Genomic DNA, 27868 nt, shown 5'->3' on the forward strand with positions numbered 1-27868 from the left:
CGCCCTCCCAAAAAAAAAAAAAAAGTGTTCAAAGCGAAACAGTACGGGAACAAAGAAGTGAGAGAAACTTTGTCTTTGTTCGCCGACACCATCCCCAGCGAAGAATTCCTAAAAAAAGTCACAGGTTTCAGGGGAGGGGGTGGGAATTTTGGAATTTTGGTTGGTGTCAGAGCAGGAGGCCTTGGGGACCCCCTGCACCCCCCCCCCACCATCCCGTCCTTCACTCCACTCGGATGAGCAGGCCGTACAGCAGGGTGCCTCCCTTCTCCTTGGTGATCCACTCGATCTCAGCGTTGCTGAAGCGGGGGTCCAGGGACTCGCTCAGCCCCAAGCTCTGCGGGCCGGCCTTGTAGGAGCCCGGCCGGACGCACACCTGGAAGCCCACCTGCGCCTGGTGGTAGCGGTGCGAGCGAGGGTCCCGGAATCTGCGGAGAGAGCAGAGGCCGCGGCTGAGAATGGAGTCATACTGCATCACATTACATTCCCATCCACACAGTGAGGTACATAGGAACGTCTCATATTACGCTGCAATCTGCATGCTGGAGTGGATAGGAACTCGTTATATTTCCCCAGGGACCCAAATGTACTGTATAATGCATTCCCATCCACTCCGTCCTTCTTCTCCCTTGGTGGATGGGAATGTAGTCTTTTTTCATAGTGGGGGGCTGCCGTCTATCCAAATCCACTTTAACTCTCTGGTGCCATCACTCCAAACCCCTGTACGTTGTAAAGTGATGAAGTAGCCCTCAGCCCTCGATATGGACTCACCCTCTTCCCCCTCCACTCCTTATACCTCAGGGAACTCTGGGAATGAACATCTCCCATCCCATACCCCGCTTCCCGAACTCCTCCCACCTCCCTGTTCTTCGCCACCCCTCCCCGGGACTCACTGCACTTTGGGGGCGAAGGTCTCCAGGCCGGAGTAGCGCATGGTGGGAGAGAGCTGCACTCTGGGGATGTCTCTGTCGGGGGCGCTGTTCTCCTCCGGCCCGCTGTAGCCGTTCTGGCCCTCTGCCTTCACCTGCGACACCGAGAAGATGGACGACGTCCCTGTGGAAGACGCCAGAGCTGCCGTGAGACACACTGCGCCCAGAGGCTTTCTCATATCTCTCTCTCTCTCTCTCTCATGAGTGCTACTGATTGCAAGAACACAGTTCTTCATTACAACACGCCTTTCAACCAAAACATTTTTTTTGGTTTGGCCAAACTGGTCATCTGAGAAACCCACAGGAACCACATTCAGGGCCATGTTTTAAAGGCCTGGTATTTATTCCACAAACTGGCTGGATTTAGATACTTTTTTGCAGTTTGGGGTGGATGGGGAGGAAGTGAGGAAGAAGAGGTTAAAACAGGTTAAGTTAGTTTTGCTGGGAGGAATCATATGCTAATAATGCTGAAGTGGCCAGAGGTGGATTAAGGGAAAATACAGACAGAGAAATAAAGAATAATTTCTATTCTATGGAATTTGAATATTATTTTTTCTTAATTTTAAGCTCAGACTTCAGAGATATATTTCTCCATCAAAATAAGAAAAGACAAACTACTGGAAATTTACCATGTTTTTTTTTTCTTTACATCTTATATAAGTATATCTTACACAGATGTGTTTTTATACAGTGACTGTTGTGATATCAAAGAGGTATCTAACTGGAGCAGAGGGTTGTTAAGTCATGATGTTTAAATTACGATTTGTGTGGCACAACGTGAAAGAGGGAGAATGCAGCACACCACTGTCGTCCATGTTTTAAACACGCGTCCACATCCTACTGATGCAGTACAGACGCTGTAAGACTCTCTCCCACACTGTATCCATCCTTCCTTCCTTCTTCCCTTTCCCCTCACCCAATCGCACAGCTGCACACAGCAGGACGACACCTATGAAAGCGTCCGTAAGGAACGTCTGTTACGTGTCTGTTAGAAAGGGAATGTGAACGACCCGGCCGAGGCATCTCAGGGCTCTGTGGGTCGGCGGGCTCGGCTCCAGGCTCTGAGACTCCTACCTGACAGCAGCTGGCTGTGGTCCAGGGTGCGCCTCAGGTTGCCCACAGAGGTGCCGTGGTAGGCGATGTGCCACTTCTTCAGCGCGTTGGACACCTCGCAGTGCGGCTTTATCCTGCCAAGAGGGAAAGAGCCGTCACCCTGCATCTGCTGCTGGTGGCGATGCCGGCCAGGCTGCCATTCTGACGGGATTTTCTCGTGGCGGGCTACTCCCAGCCTCAATTGCCAGGATGACGAATGTTCTAGAAAGCAACTTTGGATGTACAGTGTGCTGTGATCTGAGTGCCAGATCACAGATAAAGATCAGAATCAAACCCTTGGCAGGACCTGCCCGGCTAAGCACATCAAAGGACAAACAAACTATTCCTTAATGACTGTCTCAATCCTACGTGGGAAATGCAACATTGGGATGTGAAGCTGTATCTCTAGCCTACCTTCCTCTCTATCTATCCTCTAGCCCTATTGTGTATTTTTTTAAAAAAGCACTCGACACTAGTTTAGCAGTTAACTCAGTATCTTACTGACCTCTTGTACTTTTTGATAACTACTCTTAGCATAGTGATGCACTTATTTGGAAGTCACTCTAGGTAAGAGCGTCTGCTAAATGACTTAATGTAATGTAATGAGTATTGCAGGGAGTCTGTGTGTGTGTGTGTGTGTGTGTGTGTGTGGGGTGTTGTAACCGACCTGAGGGCGAAGCGACACCAGCCGAAGGGCAGGGCGTAGTCCCGGGGAGGCTCCCCGCGCTTGTAGTATGCCTCATCGCCGCGCAGCTTGTGGCAGGACTCACAGTAGCACAGGTTGTACTTGGCGTCCTCATTAAAGTAGCCATCTGCAAGAAGGAGGAGAGAGCGAGGGGGGGGGGGGGGGGGGGGGGGGGGCATGGGGGGGGCAGAGAGAGCGGGCAGGGAGAGGGGGAACGGGTACAGGGGGAGGCAAAGAATGAAGGAAATAAAATGAAAAGTGAACACCTGGAACTATCAGCAGTACAGAGGGAGGAGGAGGAAAGGCTGAACCCACTTCCCACAATTCAACAGTTCCCTCCTCGTGTCTGAGGTAAGCGGACTCCCACAGCCTCATTCAGTGGTCAGGTTCATCATGATTGGCCAAATGAGGACACAAGTAGACGGGTAGAGTGGGGCCGGCGGAGAGGGCCACTGACTCCTGCATAGGATGCGTGCCTGGAAGAGCATGGCATGCTGGGAGTGGGAGGAGAGTACAGCCAGTGAGGGGCAGAGAGGGGACAGAGGGTTATGTGATGGGGTGTGGCACTCACCAGGCAGAGTCAGCAGGTCTTTAAAGCGGGCACAGAGCGCTTGGTACTCGCAGGTCTTATTTGGGTTGACTTCTGGAGGGGGCGTCCAACACACACTCTCTTTGATCCCTGGGGAGACAGACATGCATAGCCATCATTATTATTTTTATTTCATTATTTAAAAAAAAGTACTATTTTCTGTTATTCTGTTCATTTTTCTTTTGTTCATGTATGATGATGATGACGATAGCAAATAATAACAATAATAATAACTAATGTTATTTTTCACTCCAATTTGTTATTTGTTATTTTCCACATATGATTTGGCAGTTGAAGTGTGTATTTTTTCATGCCAGCGAGGCCAACTGTGTTGCACTGAGAGAGAAGGAGAGAAAGGAGGAGGAGATCAGGAGGGTGAAACGGAAAGACTGAGAGGAAGACAGAGCGGAGGAGGAGAGGAGGAGGAAGGTTAAATGCATCGTCCTGTGGAAGCGGGGCTAACAGTGCAGGCATTGTGTCTGCCTGTCTCCGGGACGCAGCCCACAGTCGGTCAGCTGACTCTCCCTGGCAGAGGAACGCCTCCCTCCACGCTGCTTATTAGTCACACAGAAAGAATGTGCCGGCCTCACTGGCGGAACGGCGCACCGGAGCACCGCTGTCCCCCGAAGCTGCACACAGCTGCCGAAAGCTGCCCTCTGACACACACAACGAGGGCCTGACTGGAGAAGCCCTTTCGCTCTGAACAGGACTTTTTTTCTTGAAAGAGGATTTTACTACACCAGAATACTATACTACACAATACTACACACGCAGAATAAGACATAACAGTGATAACACTATCATTATGTCCTGGTAACTGGAGTGGAAAAATCACTAGAACAACTATTATTAGCAAGAGCCTAAGTACTAGGAGTAGTATTAGTAAGAGTAGTCATGATACTGGTAGCATTACTGGTAGTAGTAGCAGTAGCAGTAGTAATAGCAGCTGTATTTGTTTCTAGTGCTTCACAGTCCTTATGTTACTACCACTGGTACTACTGAATAAAGATGTCTTACCATCAACCATGTCAGCCTTCTCCATGTCACCCTGGCAACGCGACTCTCCGCTCTCCCTTCCCACCGCTGGCACATCGTTGGTCACTATGGTAACCTGCCATGGCAATATGACAAACGTTATTCCCCCGAGATGAGGTGAGCGTCACACCATGTGACCTGGTCTGTTCGCTGCGGCGCGGGGGGATTAGGCCTGGGGTGCAGATTTGGGCTGGAGACCCGTCCCGGCGTGTTTAAGTGGGATTATGGGCGCTGACGCGGGGGTATTCTGGGAACGAAAAGCTTCCGGCAGCTTCAGTGTGACTAATGAATGCAGATGCACTTGCTCGCATGGTGACAAGGAGATTCTCAACTGACACTTCCTCCTTCTAGTTAATACAGGCTTAAAGCAATACCATATTAGCTCAAATATAAGGTACCATATTATTTTACCAGTTTAGGTATAAAAGCATGCCTTCATCACTCTATGTTTGCAAAAAAGACAAAATTATTAGCACTAATTGGCTGGGCGTCTAAAGGTGGCGCTGGTAGCCAAAGCAGCACCAATGGATAGCAAATGCGTTCATCAGATATGACTTATATAATAGCTCCTTCCCCTTTTCACACTGACGCTGACCACACAATGATGCTTATTCTGGATAACCCTCCAAAAAAATTCACCCACTGCCACTGGTTATTTTACACACTACAAGTCCCACAGCGCCCTACATGAAAGCCAGTGCCGATTGATAAATTTGGTGCATCTCTCGCTAGTGATAACTAAAAGGTGCCTGACAAAGAAACAACTGTTTTCACAAATGCTGAGGGACTTACTACTGATACTGATACTGTTTTTGCAAAACAGCTGTAAACCGTTTTGGGGGCATATTGTAATTTCAAACATTTTGATGTAATTGGCAATTTTCTATTGGATTACAAATCTCTTATAAACACTGGCTCTACCATATTACTCACACTTTCTGCTATTAGTAAAAACTGTTTTCCCCATTTATTGCTCAGATTTTTGGTTTGATTAAAGTGCATCTTTCTCTTCTTTTCCCCAAATTCTATTTCAAAATGGGTGGTCACCTTATAAGCAGGACATATTCCAGCCAATACGGTTACAGCCAAGTATAACCTGCAAAATCCTGATTGATAAAGAACAGTAACATTACGCTGTGAAATTGCTTATGTACTGAAATAAAAAGCAATGCTAACATGGTACATGTGTGCATCTGTAGCGGTTTCAGTTATCAGGGTGTTTGACGACAATTATGGATCCCGTGGCTTTGCTGCAAATCTGTGAGTGGCAGAAGTGTATTACTGTCTTGTAGGGGGCAACATTCAGCTCTTTCAGAGGAGATGTGGGGAGAGCACACAGGGCCTGCAGGTGTGTGAGCGGGGTGGTGCAGGCGTCCGGCGGGGGTTTAGAGAGAGGATTGATGGTTATGGCGCTCACCTGCTCGCACTGGCCGTACAGGTCGATGAGGGGGTAGCAGGGGCTGGGGATGTCCTGGGCTGCCACGCCCTGGTCCATCCCGTTGACGTAGAGGTGCAGGCAGTTGTTCCCGTCCACCAGCAGGCCCAGGACCGTCCCCTCGGGGCAGGTGTCCAGGTTGGGCCCGTAGTTCTCACAGATCTGTCAGAGAGAAGGGAAGTCAGACAGGTGTGTGTGTGTGTGTGTGAGAAGGAGAAAGAGAGAAGGATTTGTGAGTGTGAGATTTGAACCCACTTCTCTCGTAGTGAGGTATGGGTTCCGCTTACAGTAATAAAACCTGAAATTTCAGAATTCAAATCTGGAAAAGAACACTTTGGAAACACTTTAAAATCAGGAACCGCACTCCTTTTAACACAAAAATGCCAAAAAAGAAATTGTTGGTCCACCAGCCAGGGTTGCTAGTAGATGAAAAGATTTGCCAGCCAGTCAAATTTTTCATCAGGCAAAATAATTTACAGCAAATCAAGATACATTTCAATTAGATCTTGCAACAGACATATTTGTATACCATCACCGTACATTACTATCTAAAACAAACTAGCTAGCTAGTTAGCCATTGACCCTGCAGCTTTAACCTGCCAAAGAGGAAATCACCCTGCACTTGCAGGCTGGCAGAGGTTAATTTCAGACCCTGTGATCATAAGCCCCTTTAATGCCGGCAGCTGAGCCCAGAGAAGAATTTGCTCAGCTACCTGGTCCTAAAGCTCACTGCAAAAACCCACTGACGCCTCAGCACAGTAAGATTCAAACACGATTAATTCATATCGTCAGTGGCACAGGAACAGAGCTACACTACACGTCTGTCAGCAAATGCCCATGAAAACACAACATAAATTTGTGTGCTATCTGGTCCCACTCAGCTGGCATGCCACAGCTAATTATCTGACCACAATGGCCGAGAAAAAACACTGCACTTCATTAGAGAATGAGAAAAACACAAAAGTACTGAAGTATTGGCTTTAAACTACCCAGAGCTCCTTGCAGTGGAGGGCATGAAAAAACCATCCTCCTTGAGGAGGAACAGACATGCACTGTAGAGCAACCTGTCGCACACAGTCACAGTGGGAGACATACATAAACTACGGATACATGTGACATTAGCCCGATAAAGTGCCACTATAGTTTTATCCCATTTATTCCCCTGTGCCTCCCAGAGCGCCCAACTTCATGTTGTGTCTGAAGAGCTTGTTACCATTTGCCTTCTGTTTACTTTTCTGATCACCTTTCATGGGAGAAAAAGAGACCAGTGAGAGGGTACCTTGAGGGAGTTGTGGAAGAGGTAAGCGCAAGGGCGTAACTTTGGGTTGAATATTGGGGGGGTTGAGGTCTCCATGAATATGATTATTTGGGGGGGTTGTATTGGCCAGTTTTGATTATTGGGGGGGTTACAACACCCCCATCCCCCCCGTAATTTACGCCCATGGGTGAGAGAGTACCTTGAGGGAGTTGTGGAAGAGGTGAGAGGGTACCTTGAGGGAGTTGTGGAAGAGGTGAAAGGGTACCTTGAGGGAGGTGAGAGGGTACCTTGAGGGAGTTGTGGAAGAGGTGAGAGGGTACCTTGAGGGAGGTGAGAGGGTACCTTGAGGGAGTTGTGGAAGAGGTGAGAGGGTACCTTGAGGGAGGTGAGAGGGTACCTTGAGGGAGTTGTGGAAGACCGAGTCTCGCTGTAGCAGCCAGGCGGAGCGCTTCAGACAGCAGGCTGTGGAGGGGAAGTTGAGGCGGTCGGGGGAGTGGCCAATCACACCCAGCGACAGGGAGGACGTCCAGGATGGGTTCAAGCGGTCAATCTGAAACTGAACCCACATGACCAGGTCAGGACCACACAGCAATCACAATTAAACCACCTTCACTTCACACACACGCACAAACACACACAGATATACACACACAGATACACACACACGCACACCCGTGCAGAAACATGCACACACACACACACAGACACACACACACAAACACAGTGCTGAAATCACTGTACCTGGAAAAGCTGCTGTCGGGCGAGGGGCTGTGCTGTGACCAGCAGGCCCTGGTTGTAGCTGGACACCCGGGCAGCTGTCAGATTCTGATTGGACAGCTGGATATTCTTCCCATGATTCTCCAAGAAGGCCATGGCTGCAGGAACCAAGGCAGCCTCGTTCTCACACTGCAAAAAGAGTGGGGTGAGGGAGGGTGCACATGGTCAGAGGGAAAGACAGATGTTCATGCCTGTGCAAATTTTCTCTGTATGTGTGATGGAACAGACAGTAAATAACAATGCTGACTCTGAGTAATGTACATTACACCACTAAGTAGAAAAAGCTCCTTCCACCAGCTCTCCAGGAAGAACCCAATCCTCTCTTACCAGCCGGCACGCTCTCCCTTCCCTCTCAACACTGAGGCTGCTTCTCCCTAAATCTCCTCTCCTCTTTGCCCTCTAGCCCTCCCTTCCCCATTCCCCCACTCCTCCCCATTTTTTCCCTGACATCCTCTTCTACTCTCTCTCTGTCCATCCCTTCCATTCTCTTTTCCTCTCTCCCACCCTCATCCCTCCCTTTCTCTTGTCTTCTCTCCCTTTCTCTCCCTCCCAACCTTCCTTTTCTCTTTATCTCTCCCTCTCTCCCCCTCTCTCTGTCTCACCGGAGTGCTGTCGTCCTCGCCCTCGCTGCAGCTGTCGGAAGAGAGCGATGGGGCCTTGACGCTCTCCGAGTCCTCCAGCACCGTGGAGCTGACGATGGACACGGCCGTCACCCTGCCGTACAGGTCCAGCACCGCGTACACGTTCTGCAGAGGAGAGGGAGAGAGAGACGCTGCTCAGCTGCTGTCTGTGCCTTTGTGTGCCATTCTGTGTGCGCCTGTGTGTCAGTCTTTCTGTGTTGTGTGTTTGTGTGTAAGACAGTTTGAGATGGCGCATCCATCTGTGTGGATGCGTGGGACAGCAGGCACAGCTGTGTGACGTGTGTGCGTGTGTTAATGTGATAGATACGTGTGTGTGTACGCTATAAGGGACAGCAGTGTTTTAGGGCAGGGACAGGTGAGGGGTGTGTGTATGTGTGTGTGTGTGTGTACGCTATAAGGGACAGCAGTATTTTAGGGCAGGGACAGGTGAGGGGTGTCTGTGTGTGTGTGTGTGTATGTGTGTGTGTGTGTGTACGCTATAAGGGACAGCAGTGTTTTAGGGCAGGGACAGGTGAGGGGTGTGTGTGTGTGTGTGTGTGTACGCTATAAGGGACAGCAGTGTTTTAGGGCAGGGACAGGTGAGGGGTGTGTGCATGTGTGTGTGTGTGTGTGTACGCTATAAGGGACAGCAGTGTTTTAGGGCAGGGACAGGTGAGGGGTGTGTGTATGTGTGTGTGTGTGTGTGTGTGTGTGTGTGTGTGTGTGTGTGTGTGTGTGTGTGTGTGTGTACACTATAAGGGACAGCAGTGTTTTAGGGCAGGGACAGGTGAGGGGTGTGTGTGTGTGTGTGTGTGTGTGTGTGTGTGTGTGTGTGTCTGTTATAAAGGACAGCAGTGTTTTAGGGCAGGGACAGGTGAGGGGTGTGTGTGTGTGTGTGTGTGTGTGTGTGTCTGTTATAAAGGACAGTAGTGTTTTAGGGCAGGGACAGGTGAGGGGTGTGTGTGTGTGTGTGTGTGTGTGTGTGTGTGTGTGTGTGTGTGTGTGTGTCTGTTATAAAGGACAGCAGTGTTTTAGGGCAGGGACAGGTGAGGGGTGTGTGTGTGTGTGTGTGTGTCTGTTATAAAGGACAGCAGTGTTTTAGGGCAGGGACAGGTGAGGGGTGTGTGTGTGTGTGTGTGTCTGTTATAAAGGACAGCAGTGTTTTAGGGCAGGGACAGGTGAAGAAGTACCTTGGCCACCGCAGTGGCAGCGGGTCCCATGTCCTCTCCATCAATGAGGATGTGCATGGTGTCATCACTGCACCGCTTCACCCCGACGCGGTTCCCCACCTGAAACCCCCCAGAAATACGCACAGGCAACGTCAATACACAGAGCACATACCACCCTCATCTACAGAGCAGACCACACTCATATGCAGAGCACAGACCACACTCATACACTCACTACACACTCGCACAGTATCTGTTATTCTCAGCTGGGATTACTGCCTCATGCCTACCATACTCCCTTCCCTGTAGCATTTAAACCATCTGTCTTACCTCCTATCCAACATCCCGTGCTTCCCTTTCTCCATCCACCCCTCTTACCTTCCCTCCATCCATCCTACCGCTGTCTCTTCTTTCTCAAGTCTTTGCCAACACCCTCCCTTGACCCCCCTGCTTATTGCTGAGTTCCCTCCCTCCCTCTGCTGAGCCTACCTCGATCCCCCTCACTCGCTGTGTGACCCCCTTCCCCCACTGCCCCTCTGCCCCCCCGCTCTTCAATCAGACCTCCGAATCTCCCTCGACCCCCGACCCCCGCTCTCCCGGGTCTCCCTTGATCCCCTCCGCCTCCCATCCGCTTGCTCTCCCCTCTGAGCCCCGGATCCTCCCTCGCCCCCTGCCCCCCCCCCCGTCTCTCACCGCCAGCCGGTCGAGCGAGCAGCCGTAGTTCTGCCTCTGCAGCGAGCCGTTGCGCCGCACCTCGGAGCCGGCCAGCAGCCATGTGACCCTGGCCCTGAGCTGGGGCAGCGAGGGCGAGAGGCCGCCCATGGGGCAGGAGGGCAGGTCGGCCGGCTGCAGCGTGGTCAGGCCCACGTGCAGCGAGCCGGACCACTGCTCGTCCACCTCGTCGATCTTCACCTGCGCCAGACAGAGCCGCTCGCTAAATCATCAAAGCGCTGTACAGCTGCCCCTCGGCATTTCCCGATTCACATGGTGGGGTCAGGCAGCAAAACATCCTGGCTCCTCTATCTGCTCATGGGCCAAAAACCTGAGAGCTCTTACGTTTATTTTACACATTACACACACTTATAACATAATTATGTAAATATATATTTTAACCACCTGTTTATTTACGATATTGTTTTATACACCGCACATTGTGGTGAAACAGCATAACAGTCTAAAGACAGAGGATGGGCTGTAGGGTCTGTGATCTCTCTGACTGTGGTGTTTTATCCTTCTAAGACACTAGACAATCCTAGATTTTCCTGGACTAGACACTCCACCAAAAATTTAATGCACGAGGTGGGAGCTCTTTGGATTGACTTTTGTGAACATTTGATTTGCACTGTGACCTTGTATTCTTGTGTCCTTGTATTTTCTGTTCTGCCAGGTCGTAACTAAAATTACAACTTGTCCTTAAAAGCTCACCTGGTTAAACAAGGGTTCAACAAATATCACCTCCCTCCTCCTTCACCTCATTCACCTCCCTCACCCGCTCACCTCGAAGAGCTCATCCGTCTTGAGCTCCTTGGCGCTGAAGACGATGCCGTGCGCGTACCCGCCCACCCTCACCGCCTGGCAGCCGTCTCCCAGCAGCACCACGTTCTTGCCATGTTTACCGTGCAGACGATGAGCCACCCCGGCCACTAGGGGGAGACACAAAGGGGCAGAGTGAGAGTGCGCTGATTTAATGCAAAGTGCACTTGCAGTAGGTTCAAACCGTGTGCAAAGGTGGGTCTCATGGCAGCTCCAGAGTTTCACTCCCTCTGTGAAATGCTACCTCTGAATCCTGAATAACAGGAAACTTGTAATCAAAGCAAACAGAAAGGCCTAAAAACGGAGCCTAAAAAAGCTACATTGTTAGTTTTAAATGGGGATAGTAAGTATTTGTTATAAAATATATAGAGTAATAAAAACATTTGTCATCTTCTCAGAGGTCAACAGGGAAATCTGCATCAGTCTCAACTTCTGCAATATATATAAATTCAATTTGTGCAATAAGCACACTTAACGGAAATTATTGAATTACTACAACTTGTTATTTTAATGGTGCAGTTGCATTATTTATTGTCCTATTGTTTTATGCTGTGTACCTCCATTCCCCACATGCTTGACTGTTCGCAAGGCAATTTCCTTTTTGGATTAATAATGTACTATCTATCTATCTATCTATCTATCTATCAATCAATCTGATTTCTTTTTACTAGGGGTCAAACCAATGATTCATTTTGTGAAAACTGGCAGCATCCAGTTTTGAAACCGCTCTACATTTATGCTGAGACGAGGGTTCACACTGAGGCTGTAATTAGTGGATCTTTCCAGTTAAAAACTGGTCCACCCCTCAAATTCCCTCCAGCGTGAACAGATAATTTTATTCACAGGCACTGCAAGCACACAGATGCACAATGAAGGACACACTGACCGGTGCGCACACGCTCACACGCACACACACGCTCACACGCACATGCACACACACACACACACGTGCAGTACCTGGCGAGTGGATGGGGAAGCTCTTCTCCGTGATGTTGCTGGTGCACAGGCTGTTGTCCAGCGGCCCGGAGGCGCTGGTGATGGACACCTGGACGCACTGACCGTACAGGTCGATGACCGCGAACACCTCTGATAGACAGACACACAGGGAGGCGGGGTTTACCGGGTTCACCGCACAGCTGCAAGCTGCGTACATCACAGGTAGCCCCAGACATACAGTGTGCTATGTGTGAAAAAGTAAAGGCATATCTGTGCGTTTCAGGTCCTAAAACGTGACGTTTGTCTGTGTGGTCTGTCTGTCATTGTACGCTTTTCCAATAAAGCTGTCAGAATTTGAATCTGAAATCTTGTAAGATGTGCTTTCTGCGGCTCTTTGGGAGGCCGGTGCATGGGCAGAAGGGGAGCGTTGGGGTGTTTACCTGGTGGCAGGCCGGTGCAGGCCACGCCCTGGTCCACGCCGTTGATGTAGTAGTGCAGGTCTCCGGTGGCCGAGCGCATCATGCCGATGCGGGAGGCCGTGGTCAGGGAGTCCAGGTCACAGCCGTAATTGTTCCGCATGGTGTTACCGTCCTGCATGATGGCCGTGCCACTGAGGGGGAGCAGAGTGGGAGCGAGAGGGAATGGGAGAGGGGAGAGAGAGGGAGAGAAGAGAACAGAAGGCAGAGAGAGAGGGAGAGAGAGGAACGGGAGATGGGAAGGGGGAGGGAGGGGAACAGGAGGGGGAGAGGAGAGAAGAGAGGCATGGAGCAGGGGAAAGAGGTGGTGAGACATGGAAGGGATGGAGATGATACAGAGAAGAAAAAGCAGGAAAGAAGAGGGGAAAGGGGGGTGGAGAGGATGGGGGGAAGAGGCAAAAGGAGATGGGGAATGGGGGAAGGAGGGATGACAAAAAGGAAAGGGGAGGAGGACGAGAGGAGGGGAAATGGGGGTGAAACAGGGAAGAAGGACAGGTGGAAGAGAAGAAAGGGGGAAGAGGTGGTTAGAGGGAGAAGTGGACATTCTACAGACATAATTCCTCTGCTATGTGCACTACTCTTCATAGGATAGAAAAAGCACTGCAATAAACAGAGCAACACACACACACACACATTACCTCAGCATCCATGTATCATAGTCAATGTCAGTCATGGTATTGGGGAATTCCAGTTCCTCTGGCCTGATTGCGGTCACCCCTGGTAATACAAATCCACAAACACACATTAGACATCCCAGAGAGCGCGCAGAGGTACAGAGCAATGGATGTTTTACCACACAGAGCAACAGCCTTCACAGCAGCAGCTTACAGCGCAGCAAAACTGCAAAGGGCTGTGATATAATGGCTCACGACAGGTTGAGCGAGGTACCAGAAGGCTCTCAGCGGCGTTTAAATGGTGGCAGTTAAGCAGGTGTCTGCAACATGCGTGAAATGACATTTCCAGAGGGGCAGCCTTGATCACTCATACTGTCTCTGTGATTGGCAAGTGTGGCAATCTGAGAGCACCGTCGCCATAGCAGCACTCTGTCCTGGAGCAGCTCAGGTAGTATGAGTATGGCACAGATGTTAACTCTAATTCACTGTGTTATACAGTGTAAGACAGTAATACAGCAGTAAGACAGCTTATATTGTAAATGGTATAAAAAGATGACTATAGCCTCATTCTGTGCTGATGTGGTGGTTTTAGTACAATGTGCTGGTGGAACTTGTGCCCATAAGATGGAGGTCCTTTACCTGTGGGCTCTATACCAGTGCAGATACGTCTGCTCTATAATTTGTACCAGTGGACTCACCTGCCTCAATTGATCCTGACCAGCGATCCACCATCTTCTGAATGATGATTTCAAACAGCTCCCCATCTCTGAGGCACCTGGACCCACCCACAAACACACACAAAGTGCATTAGATTCAGTTCACCTAATTAGCCATGGCAAATCTGGTAACCTCTCAGAACCGCAGACAGATGACTACTGCTCTTTGAACCTGAAGTCTTCTGTCAGCCTATGCACTTGTCCCCCTACCCTGTTTGAGACTGCTGGAAGTGATACTATCCCCCTGACCTATTGGGAGGTGACACTGTTCCCCTCACCTGTCGGAGGTGACCCTGTCCCCCTCACCTGTCAGAGCTGACCCTGTGACCGTCCCCCTCACCTGTCGGAGGTGACCCTGTGACCGTCCCCCTCACCTGTCGGAGGTGACCCTGTCCCCCTCACCTGTCAGAGGTGACCCTTTTCCCCTCACCTGTTGGAGATGACGATGGCGTCGTTAAACTCACTGCGGCAGTTCTGCCGCAGGGCGGTGCGCCCTCCGTTGGTGATGACTGCGTTGGTGCCGTGGAGCTGGTGGAAGCGCAGGTCACTAGTGCCATTGGCCCCGCCCACGGAGCAGGGGCTGCCGGGGGACATCGCCGTGGGACCCTCCGAGCTGTCTTCAGGAAGGGGGGGCAGGTCGGCTGGGGGGGGGGGTGGAGGGATGGGGGTGTGAGATTTGGTGAATCGTCTCGACGGAACTAACAAAACAGAAAACCCCTCTCCCACTTAAGTCTTCCGCTCCCCCCTCCTCTAAGTGACCCCCTCCCCTTAGTCCCACTCCACCCTGTTCCTCTCTCTCTCGCTCACCCATGTCGTCCATGATGGTGGCCTGGGCAGCCTGTCCGTACAGGTCCACCACAGCGTAGACGCTGGGCGGGACGTTCCAGGCGGCCGGGCCCTGAGCCACACCGTTCACAAAGAAGTGCAGGCTGCCGTCCTCCTTCCGCACCACGCCCACCGTGTCCCCGGCCTATGATAGGCAGGGAGAGAAAACAACGCTCATTAACACTGGCCAATCAGAAGCCAGGGAACAGGGGGGCGGGGTGTGGGGTGTGTGAAGGGGAGGAGACAAGGGTGGGGTGTGATCAGTGAAGGGTCACAAGGGGGAGGTGACAGAGGGCAGAGGGCAGAGGGCAGAGGGCAGAGGGCAGGGGGAAAGAGAGTGTGGGGAGGGGTTGAAAAAAAAAGGAAAGAACCTGGGTGTAGGGAAGGGCAGAAAGAGTGCGAGAGAGAGTGTGGGGAGTTGTTAAGAAGGAAGGAGGGGTGAGGACAGGAGACCGGAGCAGAAGCGTGTGGAGAAGGGTAGAGACGGGTGGGGTCATGGACAGGGGTGGGAGTTCCTGCACACACCTTTAGCCGGTCCAGATTGTGCCCATACTCGTCCAGTATCGTGGTTCCGTTGTGCATCACGCCATTTCCTGTCATCATCCAGGTGCCTGATGCAAAGAGGGAGCGAAGGAGTGAGTGAGAGGCAGAGAGTGAGAGAGAGAGAGAGAGAGAGAGAGAGAGAGAGAAAAGATGGACAGAGGTTCCCTTGCATCCTGTCAAATAAAACCCAACTTTCTTTGCTTTCCAAGTTTCATCTAAGCACAGTGATATTAAACAGTCTTAGACTGAAAAGGGAACTGAATTTTCTAGCCGAGACTGCTCTGTCGAAAGGCAAAGAGCTTGCAGTAATTGTGACCTCTGAGCAGAGGACCAGAGGCTATCGGTGTGAAAATATGCTGAGCAGGCACCATCTTGGTGTGTTTTATGATTAAGCCCAGCATGTGTGACCAAGCATGCAGAGCAAATCGCTTCAGATTCCACCCAATGACCAAAACAGACCACATTTGTCAGACTGTACCAGATGGCCCTTTGCAGACTGTACTACTAATGCCATAGCCCAGTTCCAGTCATCCATGGTTGGATAAGGAATAGCATGTCTGCGTACACACGTTTGTGTGTGTGTGTGTGTCTCCGTTACCTGAGCGCAGGTTGGTCATGGTGGAGGGCAGCTGCAGGTAGGCGGGGTTGTGCGTGGTGACACCAATCTCAATGGACCCCGCCCACTTGTCCACCATCTTGTCGATGCGCACCTGGAACACCTCATTGGAGCGCAACGGCCGGCTGCTCAGGACCACCCCGTGGTTGAAGTCGTCCGTCGCGCTGCCCGCATGAAAAAGTAGGAGGGGGGGGGGGCGTGGAAGGAGGAGGATTAACACGTTTTCACGACCTCTGCGGTTTTCACACTGAAAATTTCACCCTTCTCCACACCTTGAAACTTTCACTATGGCAGACAAACCTTTACTGCTAAACATAGTAAAGGTTTGTGTGATATATGGTAATGCATGTGTGCGTATACATATTTTATGTATAAGTATATGTATATAAGAAATGGTGAGCTTAGTTGGGCCGAATGGCCTGTGCTCGTCATAATATGTTCTTATATATTAATATATAGGATACGCATATATAAGTATAATTATGAATATATATATAAATATATGCTCACACTCACTGGTCTGTTGTTAGACTGGTCTGACACTGTTGTTCATTTAACTTGGATGGACACCCTTCTGCTCTCCTGTGCTGGAAATCACTCTGGATAAATGAATGTAATATGTAAACGTGTGAGGCACACAGAGAGGCCAGACTCACTGCGGCCGCAGGGCGGTCCGCCCGTCGCTGATTATAGCCGCCTTCTGGCCACAGTTGGGGTGGAAGAGCAGGCGGTCCTGGGCGTCGGGGTCGGGCGTGAGGGAGAGGGCGGGGCGGGGCCGACCCACGTCGGGCGACAGTGCCCGCATGATGGCGTTGTTGCGCCGCAGCCGGTCGCTGTGGTTGTGGTTGTGCACGATGGTCACCTTCACCGCCATGCCGTACAGGTCCACCACTCCGTACACCACGGCTGGAGTCTGGGCAGCGGCCACGCCTGGGGATGGGGGGTCAACACGGGGTCACCAAGAGGTCAACGAGGGGTCGGCGGTGGGTTCACAAGAGGTCGCCACAGGGTCAACAAGGGGAAGACACAAGGTCAGATGGGGGTCAGTGTAGGGTCAGACAGAGGTCAGCGATGGGTTCACACAGGGTCAGCATCAAAAAGTCCTTTGTCCTGACAAAGTCAGTAAAATTCTAGCCTGACACAGCAGCAGTTCTGCTCGGATGACACAACCACCCCTAACGATCGAATTTCAATATCATCTTAGGCTCGACTCAGCATCAGGCTGAGAAATCAACACCTAGTAGTCATAAGACAGCACATCAAACTGAAATGATGGTCTGATCTGTACTAAATGTGCTACAAATGCAAACAGATAGGTGCATACCATGGCAAGTTGTTATGGTTAGCTTCCACTTAAAGTCTTGTGACAGATGCACCTGCTTTTGTGTACAAAGACCAAGTGCATACGAACATAAATCGATTTTGTTAATCAAAGTGACTCACTGATTAAGCACTTTATGTGTACTGTTTCAGAGTGTATAAATTAGCACGTGTATACAGTGTCATCTTTCAAATATACCTTCAGTAATGCACTAACAACAGACTGACAAAAGACCTATCCTGATCAAACCGGTCACAGATGTATATATCCAGTCATGTTTTTAGGACCCATGCAAATTTGCACTGTGTTTAGGAGGGAACTGAACACTATGGCATGACAACAACAGACCGCAGGAACAGTGGAAGTCTGGTCTTGGTCTGTGGCGAAACAGACAACCATGCTAAGAGCCACAGGCATGTTTCTGAGAACTTCACTGATGCAACACTGGCTCACTCGCTCAGGGAGACTGTGAAAGCCAATTTCATGCAGCGCCTCTGTGAGTATTCACCTGCTGTGCGATACAACAGCCATGCTGTGGCACAGCAGAATGCTTGGGTGGTGCTAGGACTTCAAAAAAGGACATTTTATGTCCATCTTTCGCTGATTAAATGCTGTTTTGACGTATGAAAAAGAAAAAGCATGGCAGTTTCCATTTGCGTTGGAACGGAATGATTTGCCTTTTTTCTTCCCCACAACAGGCAGATTACACTGAGATACTGCAGGTGTCCGTACACAAGCCAGAGTGATGAGGCAAAAGTCAGTGAGGTTTCCTTCAAACCTGCTCCCAGAAGCCAGTGAGGAGACCACAATGGCAACGTGTCAGACTCACCTTGGTCAATTCCATTAATGTAGAAGTGCAGAGCTCCACTGGCTTTTCGCATCAGGCCTATGTGGTCCCCCTCCTGAAACAGAGATAAGGGGGGGAGTGAGTGAGAGAGTCAAAAGAAATTTATACGTATTTTTTTGGGGGGAGATAAAATGTACAAAAAGAAAGGATAGCGGGGTGTTAAACGGAAGAGGGTGTAGGACAAAGAAATATATAAACGGACGAAGTGAAGGCAGGAGACGTGGTTGCTGACGTTATAACACTGAACTGATTTACAGCCAAACGCTGGGTTTCAAACAGACGCGATGCAGACTTAGCCGCTGTGAAGCGACGTAATCCACGGTTATTGCTGACGGCACTCAACGGAACCAGCCAACCGTGTTCCCTGATCTGAGCCCTCCCCCCCCGCGAGACCTATTAGGGGGTGGGCGGGGGGCAGCGAGAGCGGCAGCGACTGACCTGCAGCTCGTCCAGGCTGAACTCGCAGTACTCCCTGCGGGTCCCCTTCCCGTTGGTAAGAATCCCACAGCCGCTCATCATTATCGTTCCTGAACAGAAAGACACACACACACGTAAACACACACATAAAAACAGACATGCACGTATGTGCCCGCACACAGGCATGCACGCACACACGTGCGCGCACACACACACACAATATATCAATCTAACGGTCAGAGGTCATACATGACATACATGACATTGTCACTGTGTCTGTAACAGAATCAATCCATCAGATTTTACTGCTTTACAGCTCCCAAAGCCAATGACATTGCCAGAGAGTTCTGCATTGAGTACCCAGATTGCAAGGCCAAGCTGTATTCAGAGTAACACACTACACACAATAACAAACTAAACAGTGAAATTCAATTACATTCCACTGGCCACTGATAGACTCTGCTGTGTCTCATTAGCTGGAGAGCAGTCTTACTATATCTGGTTCTAAGTGGTTAAGTGCGTGTCTAAGCTAACCGAAGCACAGTCTCTCGCTGATACACAAGGGAAAGCTGTACGGCTATAACAGCACTTTGCGAAGCATAGAAAACTCTACATTGCACACACCGATGCAAAATGATGAACACCATCAATCAATCAATGGTTGTATCAGTCAATCGTCTAACCAGCCAATCAATGAAGTGAATTAAGCAGGCAGCTTTCATGAGCTCACATTTCACAGGATTCTCCAGACCAGGAGGTGTACACGTGAGCTCCGTTCAGTACCTGAGCGTAGGTTGGTCATGGTTGCGGGGTAGTCCAGATTATTAGGATTGTGGGTTGTCACCCCGATCTCGATTGAGCCCGACCACTTGTCCACCAGCTTGTCGATCCGGATCTGAGGGAGAATAAGGATAAGACGATGGCAAGCCCTCCAGATTTCAGATGTTGCTGCTGAACCACTGACACATATGTTACCTTATTCCTAAGTGCCATGCTTAATTTCACAGTAAGAGCATACTTTAACTTTACAGTTCCAAATGCTTACTGGAGTATTCAGCCAAAGAGTGGCTATATGCCAGCTACAGTATGCTCTGAGTCCAGCTTCTGTGATTAACTTCCCCAATGTCCGCACTACAACTACATCATCACGCACTGACTGATCCTAACCCCGGCCCTCACCTCAAACATCTCGTTGTGCCGCAGCGGCCGGTTGGTCATGACCACCCCGTTGTTGAACTCGTCGAGGGGTCTCCGCCGCTCTGCCGTCTTGTTGTTGTTGCTCAGCTTGATCAGCGTGCCGCACTTCTCGTGGAACAGCAGCGCGTCGTTGGTCGTAACTCCGCCTGACCCCGCCCCCTGCCCGACCACGCCCCCTCCGCTCCCGGCCGGGCTGCTGCCGTTGGTGCTGCCGTTGGTGCTGCCCCCTCCCCCGCCCCCGTCCCCTTCCCCGCCCCCGCCGCCGCCGACTCCCTCGCCCCCTCCGCCGCCGCCCCCCGCGGCCCCCCTCGACCCCTCGGGGGCGCCGCCTCCTGCCCCGCCCCCGGCATCAGCCGTGCCCTCCTCTTCCGAGCGGTACAGGGACACTATGGCGTTGTTGAACACGTCAAACAGCTGGTGTTCTGTCAGCACTGGGGAGGGGACAGAGGCAGACACAGCGGTCATGCTGAGAGGACAGCAGTGACACTGGGAACAGCTGCTGTAATTAGGACAGACTGCAATGACACCATAACGATGTTAAACACTTACTATGATGGACTGATTTAATGATATCATAATAATGTTAATCACTGTTAAAATGATGGACTGATGTAATGATGTCATAAAGATTTTAGTCTGTAATTATGACCAACTGATGTAGTTACAACAATGATGTCAAATTATGACAGACTTACGTAATGGTATCATAACGATGGTAAACACTGTAATTATAATGGACCAATGTAATGACATCAGTGATGTTGAACACTATTTATGAAGGACTGATTTACTGATATTAATGATGCTAAACACTGTAATGATGACAAACTGATGTAATGATAATCATTATGATGTTAACCTCTAATGATGGTGGACTGTTGTTATGATATCAGCACTGTAATTACAATGGAATGATGTAATGATATCAATACTAATGTTCACGGGAGTGCTTCCTCACCTGGCTCAGGCTCTAAGGTGCTGGGGAACTTGTCTGGTCGACTCTGACTGCGAGGAAGCTCAGGGGCTGAGAGGAATAGGGATAAGAGAGGAACGAGGAAAGGAGGAGCAGGAGGAAAGAGGAGAGGAAGAGCGAAGAGAGAGAAGTCAGAAGACTGAAAGCTGACATTTCTTTCTCTACGACTCTAGCCCTAGATTTTGTCCTTTTAACAGCTACTACAATAAAATGCTACTTCGGTTTAGCGCCCCACTCAGCACAGTGTGTCAGGTGCACCTCTGTGAGGCACGCTGCCCTGCATGAGCTCCAGGCAGCGCCGAGCGCATTTCTAGCAGGCTTCACGCTCCCGCCAAACGCCCGCTCAGGGTCCAGACCCGCCATCCGCAAGGGACAGGAAACGGTCAACGAGGAGCAGACACTCAGAACGGAGGCGTTCCAACAAGAAGCAGATGCTCTGCTTGAGAGCGGCTTCCCGTGGAGCCGCAGCGCGACGCAGGCAGTGCGCCATGAAATACGGGAGATAAAACGCAAAAGAGGGAGCGCCAAAACGCAGGATGGAAAGAAGCAGGAGATACGGAGCTCGCCAAGCTGCGGGGAGAGCAGCAAACTTTATCTGACCTATCCGCACACAGGTGCCTATTGCCGCTAGCAGTGCCACAGCGATAAGCGGAATGAAACAGACAAACTGGTGAAAATATTTGGTGATTTTGTGTGGCCTGGAGTTCTGGTCGGCGTTTCATACACTGTGGCAGCAGCACTGAGGGCTGAGCACACCCATGTGGTTTGGAAATAACCGCTACGTACTGAGGTGGTGACATGCAGCAAGGTTCCATGATTTCAAAACCAGAAACTTCCAAAACGGGTGTGTGTCAGGCCCTCTCAAAGTGTGTACCAGGTACACTCCAAATGCACTCATTTGTGATTTATCAAACTGCACTAGGCAACACAAATACACCCCTCAAAAGCTTCCTGTCCCAAAACACGGAATGCAACACTAGACAACCTATTCAGACGGTGTCTTAAGTGAGTAAAAAGCAAGAAAAAAAAGGATTTTTAACTCACAGAATAATGCATTTTTTGTATTAAAAAAGGTACAGGCCAGGCTTTCCCCTTACCTTCCTCCATGTCCCCGTTCACAGCGCCGGCGCCCGTGACCACGATGGCTCCTGCCGTCCCCTCGTCCCGGGCGGCCACGGTGGTACCCGCCTCCTCCTCGGCCGCCTCGCCCTCGGCGGCGGGGGGCGGCGGCTCGCAGCTGACCACCGTCACCTGCGTGCACTTGCCGTACAGGTCCACCACGGCCCAGAGGCGCGCGGGCAGGCCGCTGGCCGCCGCGCCGCAGTCCTGCCCGTTCACCCACAGGTGCAGCTCGCCGCGCCCGCTCCGCTGGATGCCCACGCGGTCGCCCTCGCCCAGCTGGTCCAGGTCGCGGCCGTACTCCTCCAGCACCGAGCGGCCGTCCTTCAGCACTGAGCAGCCAGACACGATCCACGAGCCGCCCTTCAGCCCCGTGGCGCTGCTCGGGAACACCAGGCCTGCCGGGTCCTGCGTCGTCACGCCGATCTCGATGGAGCCGCTCCACGAGTTCACCTGAAACAGGGGGGGGGGGGAGGGCAGTCAGTAAAAACAAAAGGAACTTGGTGCAACGCACACACCCCTCTGCAAAAGAGGGCCAGAGAGAACAGTGTTTGTGAGGTCCAGCAGAGCAGAACTTGCATGCGGACTGGACAGGTCACACTATGTGCTGTTATACTGTGCTATGTCTATGAACAGCAACCCACTGAACTTGGTAGAATGCACAGCAGCTGCCAAACTAAGTGCAGCGGGTACATTATCACCCATATTTGCATGTTCATACAGCCAGGCAGGCTGAGTACAGATTTGTATGGAATTGAGGGGAAAGATGACCTGGAGGACAAGACAAAGACAAAGATGAAAAGAATAGTGAAGAGGGGGGGGAAGAGTGTAATGGGGAAGGAAGAGAAGGAGGGTGCACATGGCTCACAGAGCCAAAGGGCCGGTGGAGGACACTGAAGGACAGCAAGGACTGTGTGACTAATGTACATTACACTACATTATTGTCATTTAGCAGATGATCTTATCCAGAGAAACTTACACAGGTTACAATTTTATCCATTTACACAGCTGGACATCTACTGAAGCTATTCTAGGTCAAGTACCTTGCCCAAGGGTACAAAGGCAGTGCCCCTGCATCGAACCAGCAACCGTTCAGTTACGAGCCCTGCTCCTTACCACTACGCCACCCTGCTCGGGAAACGGGGAAAGTGAAGAGACGCTTCATACGAGGCTCCTGACAACATCACCACAACGCTGCTGCAACATTACAGGCTGTGATATTTCACAGCAGCATTGCAGAGGTGTTGTGAGACCCTTGTGCGTTCTCCGAGACAGAGGCATAGGCGGAGATGATAGAAGTAAACAAGAACAGCAGGTGGACAGCCAAAATTGATACAAACACCACTATCAACAGCTATGGGGAAAGCTGCGCTGAACTGAGGCTAGCAGATAAGGTACAGGGCCAAAAATGTGCACATGCCCCACCGCTCCCCTCCCTTTTGTATTAACAGAGCACTTCTTCAGGACTCATTTGTATACATTTCTTTTTCTCTTTCTGCCAATCTGATCTCCCATGCTCCATGGCCGAGTTGCCACTGACCTGAGGTCAGCTAGACCAGTGGCAATCAGCAAACTCCACGCACTTCTACAGTAGACTGAATTTGGGAAACAGCAGGTCGGCCAAAATGGACTGGGCCCGGAAGCATGCTGCCCAACCCCAGACAGGACAAGGGTTAGCGCCAAGCCTAGACGAGTCAAGCAGACGTTTGTCCTGTAGAGCACCACAGCCACAAAGTATCCTTAACAAGGCCTGCTCCTAGACGGGCAGCACAAACCCCTTCACATATCAATAATTCATGCTCGGAAAAAAATCCCATGCAGCTCCAACACTGTTTGAAGGATGAACGCTCTATCACGACTGTTTGCCATGGTCTCTACAAATTGTGTACAAAAAAAAAAAACATAAGCGCTACATCTCCCTTCCTCGGCCCACAGGCCTGTGAGCAAAAATGTTTATTTACAAAAAACAAATGCGACATTGCTGGGTGTAGACGCTACAGAAAACAGCCTGGCACTGAGAATGTCCCGGGGTCAGCTGCACTTAAGTGGTTGGTGAGGCTGGCTTGGTATAAAATGCAAACTGACATGCTGGGCTGCGTTGGAACGGCAAGCTGACAGCTAAGGTGGGTCAGTGGAAATGAGGCTGGAGCCTCCCTCTCTCTCTCTCTCTCTCTCTCTGCTATGTAAGGCAGTGTTACAAAGGCCTGCAGATATAGGTTAAATAACAGGAGATGCCTACTGGCTGCCATGTGGAGAGGCCTCTCTCGTCAGGTTATGTAACACTGTAAGAGGGGCAGCCCCTGTGTTAGTTACTCTCTGTATGTACCACCGGCACTATGGGGAAGACTAAAATATCTCTCCTGCCCTTTCTGGCTCCTCGTAGCCAGTGTCAGTGCGAGTGCCGAGGTCCGGCTGGCCAATCCCTGTTGGCTGTTTTTAAATGTGCCACCTGGGGGCAGATGCTTCTCTATGCAACTTCTGTTCACATTGCTGCAGCTAATGTGTGGTGAGCGTTCTGGTGCAAATGGTTGCATCACTCAGGTGGTAGCTGAGGTGAGTGACCCTCCTTTGCTGTAAAGCACTCTGAGAATCCAGAAAGATAGTATACAACGTACTCCCTTATACTGTGACTGAGGGTCATTGTTGACGGCTCTGAACTTGTAATCAGAAGGATGAAGGTTTAAAATCCAGATTGGCATTAGACTGCCATTAGACCACTGGCCAAAGGAATTTGAGCACTGCAAGCGCTGTTCTCTGAAAAACTTCATTTCAACTATGAATCTCTCACTGAAATGTGAAATTATTGTCATGTTTCAAACCCTATATTTGGACATTCACTGTCCACCAGCTCAACATCCCTTTGAAAGCTGACTACTGCATGCAAACTGACCATGGGTTTCATTTCTAGACAGAATTACTCTAAGTGTTTTTAATCCTCAACTTCCTCCATCAACATCCAACTGCACTGGTAATATATCAATAAACTTCTTACTAATAGTTAACACATCAGTAAAATATCAGCTATATAAATACTCCTATGCAAAAAAAAATGCAATGAAAGCTTCAAAGCTGAACTGTGTGTCTACAAACCCCAAATCCATATTGCATCTACGTGCTTACCGAGTTACAGTGCACATTTTTAAATCTGTGTGAACCAATATGTGGGCCTAGCATGGTATGAGGTAATGTTATGAAAGAGTAACACTGCTGAAATAGTCAGTTGTAAACATCCAATCACAGTCAAAAAATGGGGCCATGTTTAGAATGTACTTGTCTGCATTACAATGAAAATACGGCTGGCTTTTAATAAACTGCCATGTTATTTAGATGGTTGCATGGCAAAGCAGAACGGCGCTCGAGCGCTTCTAACATAGAACAGCAGGACAGGCAGAGGAAACATGCACTTCGTGTTTCTGAAAGTAAAATATTCATCTGATCCAAAATGCCCACTGTGTCAATCCCATCATTTTAATGAAAGCTGAACAACTTACTTTCAACACGACGATTCGATGTTTGTGCGGCACAGCACTGACAATGCCGCACAGTAGATATCGGCAAACCTCTACAAACACAGCGACAAAGTGAAAAACAAGGCAAAAATTACAGCCTTCAAAATAGACAATGATTACTTTAAGATAAGATACAACCCGTTCGTGGATTCAGGCATACAGCCCACATCCCAAACATCATAACAAACCGTTAATCATAATGGGGTTCGCTGCGCTGCTCTCTGCAGCTGACGAATCTATACGCGATGATGTCATACTTCATTTTCCGACCAAATGACTTCTCACTGGGACTATCTCACGGGGACGACCGGCTGTTACAGTTTTTGCACGTAACTTTATGTAGTAGCATTTCTATGTTTGACGTGTGTGCTCTGTTTACCACGCGCACATTTATGGTAACAGGCCGGGGTGCCACACGCTGTGCTCTTCATGCTGTTCTGATTGGCAAGGCCAGATACAAAATGCGCGTGGCGATTCTGCAAGACCTATTATGGGCACGGCCAGGTTACTATAAGCGTAAAGTGATTTGGAGCTGGCACCGCGGTTGGCACGGGGACAGGCTTCGGCCGGAGCCATGCGTCGCCAGCGACGGGCAGGCAATGGAAGGGATACGCGCTGGCATGTTGTTGACACAGCGGCACAGATCGGTCTGTCATCACCGAGACGGCTCGGTGGCATGCAGTCTATTGAGCGAGGGGCACTAACGCAAAAAAAGGGAAAACCGTCATAGCCATAAACACAGCCACATACAGCGAAATGAATTCATACTGATAGGAATCTTCCAACCCAAGCATTTACAAACAACTCTAGCCAGCTAACTCGTGAAACACAAATCAGCTGCCTACAAACACAGCCGCGATAAATGTCCATTTAAAAGCGATACCATCCATTATCATTTACAAGGTCAATCGCTGTTTGGACTGGGTCCTTTCAGTCTGTCTATTTTAAGAGTAAGAAAAAGAAAATGAGTGAACACAGTGTATTAACATTAGCAAATGTATACAAAGATGGATAACTATGAAGGTTGACACTACTCCATGGCCAAAGAGCATGTTGTTTACATTCTTGGCACTAGCTTGTCTCGATCTTACTCACTCACTGTCAGATTAAGTACACGCGGTATAACGTTCACAGCAACATGAATTGTATGTATGAAGAATCAGAGGGAAAATTCATAAATCAAGCAAGCTAGACACAGACCTAGCCAAGTCAGGCGCTGCAAGGGAGACGATCACACTTTTCATAGTTATAATAATGGCACATTTTCTGACTCTGCCCATCTGCAAAGCAGCTACATTTGGGTTATCTTGGTGCACAGCAATTTGAACCATGCACAATCAACATCCACATCTAGCCCCACCTCAATCCCTTACTCTAAATTCCTTCGTGCTGCTGCCACAACACAACAACATGCAGTAAAGTCAGCTATCTGGAGAGGAATATGGGATTTTGCTCTGGCCGTTAGCCACGATTAACTAGCCAACTAGCCAAGTTAGCTAGGGGGAAATAATAAACATTGTGATTACCTCACAAGCTATATGCGTTCAATATCCTCGCCTGAATATTACCAGCGCCATTAAACACCTGCAATGGGTGCCGGATCACCAGCAAAACGTCAGGGACGATGCACAGTCGGCTAGCAAGCCACCTCATTACCTTTCAAAAAAGACCCCTCGTAGCGATGCGGACACACAGTTGCTATACAGCAAACGAGCTAGCTAGCTAACAAAACAGCATTGCTAGCGACCAGTTTATCATTAGCTATTGGTTTACTAAGGTTAGGCCGGTCCGTTGCCAGTTATTCGTTGCTAACGCATTCTCGTGCCCCACTAATCGTCCTCCCCTCCTTCGCTAGTCGGTTGTCAAAGCCATGCACGCCCCGCTCCGGCCGGATAGCAACCGCACACTGACCCCCGTCCAGTTCACTTCGTGAGATCTGTCTCTAACAACACTCCGATCTCTGCTCTCCGCCCAAAGTTATTTACCTTCTTGTCGATGCGGACTGTAAAGACATCACGGTCTCTCAGCGGCTCTCGACTCAGAACCAAGCCGTGGTTGAATTCTTGGACCGGCTGGTTGCGCTGAGCGGTTCGGTTCGAGTTCGATAGGCCGATCAGTTTTCCGCTGCGCGGGTGCAACTCGGCAGCCATCTTCACTGGGGCGGCGCGTTTCACGACACTGCTGCGAGTTTTGCCCCGCTCCGTTGATTTCAATGGTGCTCTGGCCGCGCAGCATGCGCCACAGTTAAACGGTAGAAGGTCGATCACACACTGTTGTCCTTTACGGCAGTGTGGCAACGCTGATGATATGTGCAGGGCTGCTGACAGGCTGTGAGCTTATGATACCGTAACGGGCTGAGATACTAGCAAAATTAGAATAACGAGGAAGGCGAGGAAGCAGTTACATATAGTTGTACTAATGTGTGAGTTTTCCTCATTAAGGCAATACGTGAGCGCTAGTAAGGTGTATGCCAAAGCAAAGCGAAATAGCAAGCAGGCAAGCCACTGTTGCAACCGTAAATCTGTTATGATGAGTCTGCAGTATTTTTGTTTCCCCAGCAGTGCAGCTGTTTATTGATTGCTAGAATAATACACCCACGGCCTATATGTTCTTTGCAAAAGACCAGAGCTACAGAAGGTA

General features: G+C 50.0%; 1 protein-coding gene across 1 annotated transcript; it reads right to left on the reverse strand.

The window, feature by feature from the left end:
- Positions 1-145: 145 nt before the first annotated feature.
- neurl4 (neuralized E3 ubiquitin protein ligase 4) lies at positions 146-27393 on the reverse strand. The gene is made up of 29 exons (XM_036548721.1): positions 27214-27393; positions 21698-22172; positions 20586-20651; positions 19610-20058; positions 19214-19325; positions 18452-18540; positions 17996-18068; positions 16502-16775; positions 15828-16009; positions 15212-15297; positions 14669-14831; positions 14292-14502; positions 13844-13920; positions 13170-13248; positions 12496-12665; positions 12077-12205; positions 11084-11229; positions 10280-10498; positions 9608-9706; positions 8400-8543; positions 7762-7926; positions 7418-7576; positions 5745-5924; positions 4310-4403; positions 3275-3382; positions 2686-2830; positions 2001-2113; positions 891-1050; positions 146-425 (listed from the first exon to the last, which is right to left on the reverse strand). Exons 1-29 carry the CDS (start codon positions 27376-27378, stop codon positions 221-223), a joined length of 4737 nt encoding a protein of 1578 aa, XP_036404614.1. The 5' UTR covers positions 27379-27393; the 3' UTR covers positions 146-220.
- Positions 27394-27868: the final 475 nt, after the last annotated feature.

This window comes from Megalops cyprinoides, chromosome 16, assembly GCF_013368585.1.
Source record: "Megalops cyprinoides isolate fMegCyp1 chromosome 16, fMegCyp1.pri, whole genome shotgun sequence".
Taxonomy (NCBI): Eukaryota; Metazoa; Chordata; class Actinopteri; order Elopiformes; family Megalopidae; genus Megalops; species Megalops cyprinoides.

Bases quoted from the DNA above. Each gene is read 5' to 3' on its own strand.
- neurl4 (XM_036548721.1), bottom strand. From the start codon at position 27,378: ATGGCTGCCGAGTTGCACCCGCGCAGCGGAAAACTGATCGGCCTATCG. The intron at 7,927-8,399 runs GTGAGACAGAGA...CTCTTTTTGCAG, and splicing joins GCGAGGACGACAGCACTCCG to TGTGAGAACGAGGCTGCCTT. The intron at 3,383-4,309 runs GTAAGACATCTT...CTGTCTCCCCAG, and splicing joins GAAGGCTGACATGGTTGATG to GGATCAAAGAGAGTGTGTGT.